This window comes from Taudactylus pleione, unplaced genomic scaffold (assembly GCF_031769625.1).
Source record: "Taudactylus pleione unplaced genomic scaffold, aTauple2 ptg000015l, whole genome shotgun sequence".
Taxonomy (NCBI): Eukaryota; Metazoa; Chordata; class Amphibia; order Anura; family Myobatrachidae; genus Taudactylus; species Taudactylus pleione.
The window spans coordinates 22,205,107-22,213,316 of NW_028284417.1; the positions used below are offsets into that span (position 1 = coordinate 22,205,107).

Here is an 8,210-nt window from a genome sequence, read left to right on the forward strand (position 1 = left end):
AGTATGTCAAAAATGAGGCTGGAGAGATCCTGTCCTGCTGATCTCAGGGCTCTACTACAGCTTCATGGAGAGAACCAGGCAAAGAAGATGGTCATATCAACTCTAATTAGTACTGAACATTGTCCTGAAAATAAAAGCCAAGATTAATATAGTCAAGGCTAGTCTCCTTGTATGCTTACTGCAGATATTTCTACTTAAGGGTCCATAGGGTATCCACAGGATACCTTGGGGTATAGGCGATGGCGGCAGCATCGTGCACCACAGAGTTAAAACTTACAGCCTCCCAGGATGCACTGGGGTCACTCTCCTATGCCCCGCTCCCTAGCCAAGGCCATCAGTTTTCGTCGGTGCCCGGCCAGAAGTTTGAGCACCTGTAGCAGAGGGGGGCTGTAAGGGCCCCCTGAAGATCTTTTCAAGGCCGCTGTGACTGCACATCTAGAGCAGTACAGCATGGACAGTCTGTACAGACGTCCATGCTGTCGCTCCTTCACCCCGACGGTACCAGAACGCCGGTACCGATGCGGGGATGCTGGTGGAGGTCTGGGGTCACGGCTATCGGTGACCCCGGACTGTGGCCGGATCCAAGGGGACAAGGTAAGTGGCGGGTCCCGCGGAGGGTACCCGCCAGTGAACAAAGTCCTCTGTCCCCAGGCAGGGGGCTCCCTGGAGACTGGCTTGCGAGTGGAGCCAGGTATTAACCTGCGCTTCCATAAGCCCCAGGGACAGCAGGCAGCGGCTGAGCGGTAAACGTTTGGCGTCCCTGGGGTTAAATGCATGCCAGTGGAGCGTGACTTCTCTGTTTACAGCCGGCGCCTCCCCCGCTGCACAGTGCCTCTCCACAGCGGTCTGGTGGACTGTGTTCAGTGTTCCTCTTCTCTGTTCCTTGGTGGCCATTTTATTCTAATGTGCAAGCGCTGCTGGACGCTGAAGCTGGTGGCTGTGTTGTCCGGGTCCTCCGCATACCTCTCCTTCAAGCTAAGGTCAGTGTATTCAGTGTTGTTTCCTACCAGGCTCTGGTCTGTGTAGTTGATCTCAGCGCTGGTAGTGCAGGAATTTATTTCTGCATTGTGTGTGACTTACTGCTAGCGCTGTTTGCCTGTACTTTCACTTCTGACTGTCAGCCATTTTACTATCCCTGTTCTTCCTCTGCTAAAGCCCTTGCGGTGCGGTGCTGCAGGGTAGTCACTGCCTCACTTTAAAAGTATTTTTGTGAGGGGAATCGCATACACTCCGTTACACTCATCATGTCTGAGAGTGAACGTGAATTTCCCCTACTGCTAAGGTGTACCACATGTAATGTACTAATAGCAGAGGGTTATGTAACACTGGGGGTTTATGCAGGGCATGTTTTCTGATATCAGACCCAATTTCTGTGTCTGCGCAGGAACACCCTGGCCTTGTTTTGCTTGGGTCAGCTGGCCACACCCCCTGCGTTGCCCCAAATAGGTTTATCACGGCAGTCTGTTGGGTCCTCACCCATACAGGGGTTCCACAGGCAGCTGGCTCGTCCACTCAGGTCTCGCAGCAGCCTGCGTGTGTGGGTTCACTGTCCAATACGGTACAGCACCTAACGGATGTGTTACAGGGGGAGTCATCATCTTTGCGGCCTGTAGTGTCTACTGTGTGGCCAGAGCCATGGAGCGCCGGGCTCATAGCTTGTAATTGTCTCTGGACTATGACTTGTCTGTTCAGGCGGAGTTGGTGGGCAATCTCAGAATCTCAGCCACGTATATTAATGAGGCAGCCATAGACATAGGTCTCCTCGCTTCCAGAATCTCCACGGCAGCCTTGGCAGCTTGCTGCACCCTATGGTTGAGCTCTTGGAAAGCTGATGCAGATTCCAAAAAGTGTTTGAAATGCTTGCCCTTTAATGGACAGGTCCTATTTGGCCCTAATTTGGACAAAATTGTGGCTACTCTGGCAGCAGCTAAGTCTGCGTGTGCCATCGGCTACGGTCCCATCAGGGTCTGGTGCTTCATCCTTTCGGCCCTATAGGGCCCAGGGTAGGTCCAAAGGGCAGTCCTTTTCTAGGCAGTCAGCAACCAGGAAATCTGCCAAGCCAAAGAAGCAGGCTGCATACACACGTAAAGATTTTCTGTCCAACCATCCAACTAGTTGATTGGTTGGAATGAAAATCTGGTAACGTATGGGAGTAAATGATCAGCAATTTGCTCCTAAATGCCAGAAAACAGATGAAAATGATCGTTAGAAAGTTTAAATGTTTGAGCTAAACAATTTGTTGAAACAGTTTTTCTCCATTTTCCTGGCGTTTGGGAGCAAATTGCTGATTGTCATTTGCTTTCATACCTTACCAGATTTTCGTTCCATCCAATCAACTAGTTGGATGGTTGGACATACAATCTTTACGTGTGTATGCAGCTTAATTCAGACGATAAGCCTTCAGCCTGACTGGACGGGCCTTCCCTTGGGGGACCCCAAACTGGGAGGCTGGCTTCTTCAGTTTGCCCAGTGCTGGTATCTGACTACCATGGACACTTGGGTCAGAGAAGTGGTCTCTCTGGGGTACGCCCTCTTCTTTCTGCGAAGGCCTCCAAGCCGGTTTTTCACTACAGGCCTTCCATCATGTTTCGTTATCCCAGCAGGGAACGGGATATTACTCTAATTTCTTTCTGGTACAGAAACAAATGGGTTTTACCGGCCCAACCTCGGGTCCCTAAAAAAGTCTTTGAGGGTTCCTCGGTTCAGGATGGAGACACTCCGTTCCATTATATTGGCAATGGAACCTGGGGATTTCATGGTGTCTTTGGACATTCAGAATGCCTACCTGCATATCCCTATTATCTTGGCGCAACAGCAATTCCTCAGGTTTGCGGTGCTAAGCCGCCATTTCCAGTTTCAGGTGCTCTTTGGTCTGGCCACTGCACTTCGAGTATTTACCAAAGCCATGGCAGCCCACCTGTGGATGCAGGAGGTCCACCTGTTTTATCTGGAATATCTCCTGTGAGCAGGGTCTCCGGTAATCCTTCAGCTCCATCTGTAACTAACAATATCTGTGCTGCAGAATCACGGCTGGCTGATAAACTGAAAGCCTCACTGAGGATGCTCCATTTCGGAATTCTGTTGGACTCCCAACACCAGTGGATCTTGGTGACTGAGGACAAGATCTCTGCATTACAGGCAAGAATACGCAGTTGCCTTCGCAGCCGACGAGTGTCTGTGCACTCAGCAATGAGGTTACAGGGCTCCATGGTGTCTATGTTTGACATGGTGGAATATGCCCAGTTCCACTCCAGACCTCTGCAGCAGCTGCTCCTCTACAGATGGAATGGGTTGCCCAATCGGATAAGGACACAAACAATTGTGCTTTCCCCAGAGGTACGTCTGTCTCTAGCCTGGTGGCTGCAGACTGCTCAACTGAACAGGGGGCGCCCCTTTTGGATTGCGGACTGGGTCTTTCTGACGACTGACGCCAGTCTCCGAGGCTGGGAAGCAGTGACTGGTCCACACTTCTTTCAGAGAAGGTGGACGCCAACAGAATCTGCACTTCGTGCAGTAACCAAGGCTCTCCAACAAGTAACACATGTCCTCCACGGAAGGTCCGTATGGGTACAGTCAGATCGGGGAGCTCTGACAGACGTGTCCCGCATTCTGGCTTGGGCGGAGGCCAATCTTCCTGCCATATCAGCAGTGTTCATACCAGGAGTCCTCAACTGGTAAGCAGACTTTCTCAGCCATCAAGATGTGCATCCAGGGGAATGGTCTCTTCACCAGGAGGTATTTTAATAACTGGTGAATATGCGGAGCCTTCTAGAGATAGACCTCTTGTCCTCCCGACACAATAACAAGCTGCCTGTGTACGGGTCCGGAACAAGAGACACAGAGCCTCTTCTGGTAGGCGCTCTGTCGGTCAGGTGGACCTTCAGGTTTGCGTACCTGTTCCCTCTGGTTTCCCCCCTTCGCACATTCAAGCAAGAAGGCGACACGCTTCTGCTGATAGCTCCAGCGTGGGCCAGACGGCACTGGTTCTCAGATCTTCTGGGTCTCTCAGTAGACACGCCGATACTGTTGCCTCTACGTCAGGACCTGTTGTCTCAGGTTACTTTCTGGCACCCGGACCTGGGTCATCTGTCCTTGACGGCGTGGCTGTTGGCACAGCCCTCTTGAGGTCCAGGGGTTTTCCAGCTCTGTTGTTAACACCATGCTCAGAGCTAGGGAACCTACTTCTGCAAGAATTTACCACTGGGTGTGGCATACTTTCTTTGAATGGTGTCGTCCTAGAGGTTCTGATCCTCAGGTCTTTAGGATATGAAGGGTTTTGGCTTTCCTTCAGGTGGGCTTAGATCACGGTCTTCGCCTTGCTTCACTGATGGTGCAAGTTTCTGCTTCGCACTCGCCCTGGCTTTCTACCTAAGGTGGTATCTCGTTTTCACATTAGGGAGGAAATCATAGTACCGGCCTTTAATTCCCCAGACCTCTCCGCTGATGAAGCCTTTTTGAATGTGGTACGTGCTCTAAGGATTTATGTTGACCGTTCCAGTTCATTTAGGAAATCGGACTCCCTGTTTGTCCTCTATGGTTTCCATAAGAAAGGTTGACCTGCCACTAAACAAACTTTGGCAGGATGGATTCGCATGGCGATTTCTGAGGCTTACATTCAAGAGGGCCTTCCTGGACCATCCTCTCTTAAACCTCTCTACTCCTGTCTGTGGGTCCTTCGTGGGCAGTTCGCCATGTCCTGTCAGTCCAATACACCACCATACCTTGATAAAGACTTCTGTGCAAGTTGAAACGTGTTAGTTTTTTGAGACTTCAAGCAGCTAAACCTGAAGGTTGGAATAGAGGTGTTTTACCCCCATCCTGACTAGGGACTCCAGATTCCTGTTCCCAGGGAGTGTATGTTCTATGCGGTTTTAGGTGTAGATTGCCTACACCCACACCTTCTGGTACGTTTGTCTTCCATTCATTGGTGGTTCACTTTTTTTGGATATTTGTCTATTGAATTATATTTATATTTTACCATATTAAATAATTATTGGATTACGCTATGTCGGCGCTCTGTGTTTACATTTCATATGGATTATTGACTCGAGAGAAAATAGAAGAATCTATGGGTGTAGCTGTGAATTGAAGATTCATAGAAAATTGAGAAAAGACACACTCAGGATACGGTCCTTTATTCTTATACCCACCCTACGAGACTGTCATTGAAAAAAAACAGATCCACATAAAATACACTGAAAACCACTCCACAAATACACTGAAATAGCCACAACCACATAAAATACACTGAAAAAGACAGATTCATATAATACAATCCAGACCCCTCACGTGTCACAACAGCAGCCTCTACATGTGTCACTCCAACTTTTTTCAGTTTACTTTTGCTATAGCTGTAATGTTTAAAAGTGCATCAGTTAGTACACAAAATGTGAATAAACAGTAGTCAAATCACTTAAACATGTATTTGGTACACCACTAGTAATTTCATTGGCTGTAGTTTAGCCTACAACACTATATAACTCCAACAAGGGTAGTAAGCACCATTCCTCTTATGAAGTTGTATAAATGTGCAGATAAATAAGATTTAGGTCTGTCAATATTTTAGGTAACCTATTGGGATGGTTTCAATTAGGAACGTATAGGTTCCTCTGCGCCACTTTCACTGCAGCTTTTATTTTCAATTCAATTCCAATTTTGTGATTTGTTTTCCCAGCAAACTTGTATGGTCTAGTATTTTGTTTTTTGTGTGTGCGCTACGCTGAGCAGGTGAAAAGGTAGGGAAAATCTGTACATTATGGTAAATGTCAGGAGAAAGTCCAGAGCCTCTGGTACAACCCTCCCAATGAAGAGTAATGCACTTAGAGGGGTTTCAATAGTATCAATGGAGAATAAAAGGTCAAAATGGAGTGGCGTTAAAGGTCAAAATTGGGTTTAATGATGTGGAGGGAAGTGTGTGTTCCAACACTTTACAACTTGTATGAAAACAATGATAACTCACATTACACTATTCTGGCACAAAGGCCAATGTATTTAAAGACCTTGCTATCATTATTCTACCATTAATAAAAAAAAAAAAATTTAAATCCAACATTTCACACCTATTAAGAACCTGCAGTACATTCCCTATGGTCCTGCTACCTCAGTTGTCACTTGTTTGGCGCTCAGGATGACTGCCTTACATTTTCATGCACTTCTCCCAGATCACTGTTGAAAAGTCGTGCAACATTGCCACGCTGTCAGCATATTGCCATCGCCATCAACCGTGCATTTTTTGGGTTTTCATCTTTGTGATGTATGCAAGTTTAGTGCTGCAAGTTCACTTTCACAAACTCCAATCTATTTGTATTGACCCCTTAAGCTGCTACAGCAGGATGGATGCTCTGTTCAACACATTTTATATAATATATCAGTGTAGACCATGATTTTCTGTCAATTTAGTCATTTTTATTTTTTTTCCCATTTAAGAACAATATGATGCTTTTGTGAAGTTCACGCATGATCAGATAATGCGACGATATGGAGAACAGCCTGCTAGTTGTAAGTATATTTATACAAAATGGCTTCCTTTATACAATATTCAGAAAGCATTTGTTTACCATATTAATTGCTGCCAAAGTGATTTCTTCTCTCTTTGAAATGAAGGGATATATGTATCAAAGCTTGATGTGAGATGAAATTGGTTGGTGATATATATTTCACAATCTGCTCCAAACTATCATTTCTTAAACACAACCTTCAAGATGAAATTAGGAGCTGACTGGAGATAGATAGATAGAGATATATATCTATAACTATATCTTTCTCTCTCTCTCTTTCTCTTTTTCTCTTAAATTTATATATTCTCTCTCTCTCTCTCTCTCTCTCTCTCTCTCTCTCTCTCTCTCTCTCTCTCTCTCTCTCTCTCTCTCTCTCTCTCTCTCTCTCTCTCTCTCTCTCTCTCTCTCTCTCTCTCTCTCTCTCTCTCTCTCTCTCTCTCTCTCTCTCTCTATATATATATATATATATATATATATATATATATATATATATATATATATATATATGTACTCAAATCAAGCTTTGATACATATTCCTCCTAAATAGGCAATCGATGACCATTTACTAATAGTGGCCTCACTTTAAAAAAAAAAAGTCACTAGTCGGCTAATGGAGTTTTGGTTGGGATCTCCATTCAGTGGCTCTATTCTGTCAAAAACCATGACATGCACTCAACATGTCTCATAGGTAAAATGTCACTATTGAAATCCTACTATTGAAGTGATTTCCCTTTTAATTGTAAATCTAATCCTGCGTATTGACTGGTGTAAATTGTATTGAGCTTCATTCCATGTTTCAACTAACATTTACCTTTATTTTTTTCCTTTGCAGATGTCTCATGAATTGTTCCTTGCCTTCCTTTTGGCTGTTCTCCCCCTATTGCTGCAAGATGTCCTAGTTAAAAATTGTGGCAATGCCATATTCCCCTTCCTTGTGAACACAGCTTATTTCAAGCTTTTGTCAGTGGCAACCACTCTTATGCAGCAACTGGTTTTGGAGTGCTCCCTGGTGTCAGTGCCACCTGGATGTGGATCTATGCTACCTGTATTACTATACCAGTGGCCTCATTTGCTGTATCATTGAAATCTGGCTGCTTTTGTTAATGTTTTAAAATGGATTAAAGCTGGTGTTTAAGAACATGCCCTGTACTAGTTGTGTAATTAAATCAAATTGGTCATCTCTGACAGATTTCCAGTGAGGTTTTAACAGTGCACTACAAAACAGTAACCACCGTCAATGTGGTGGGAAACTCCATGGGACAATTTTAAAGTGACATTCAACAGATCTGAGTGAAAAAATAGGGCATGTGTATTTTAAAGGACTTTTGTGGGGAAGGTGAAAACGGATTTATGATTACTTGTTTTGTAGTTTTTATTTATTCTTTCAGTCTTTAACAAATGTTTAATGCAATTTTTTTTTTCCGTCTATCATTGTTTAACTGCCTTGTAGTACTGGAATTTAGTTGGAAAATAAAAATGTACAAAACTTCATTTTGTGGGGGTTTTTTTTCCCTTATTTGTGGGATTGCCTGCGATTTTCTAGTATATTATGTTCTCTTCCAAAAGAATCACTTTGTATATGTGTGTATGTATGTGTCCTTACACCTTTACTGCAGTCACACCAAAAAGCCCCTCTCTGCACCCTAGGTCCCGTTAGATTTTGGTAGCACCGGGCATCTTTTTTCATCTACTTTTTTTTTTTTTTCTTCTGAA

General features: G+C 44.9%; 1 protein-coding gene across 1 annotated transcript in view; it reads left to right on the forward strand.

The window, feature by feature from the left end:
* The window catches only part of AKIRIN2 (akirin 2), a 28,830-nt gene extending 20,842 nt beyond the window's left edge, over nt 1-7,988 (forward strand). The window contains exons 4-5 of the mRNA XM_088471933.1: nt 6,427-6,498; nt 7,330-7,988. Of these exons, the coding sequence (XP_088328059.1) occupies nt 6,427-6,498; nt 7,330-7,340 (83 nt within the window). The 3' untranslated portion in view covers nt 7,341-7,988. The remainder of the gene's footprint in view (nt 1-6,426; nt 6,499-7,329) is intronic.
* The last annotated feature ends 222 nt before the right edge of the window (nt 7,989-8,210 follow it).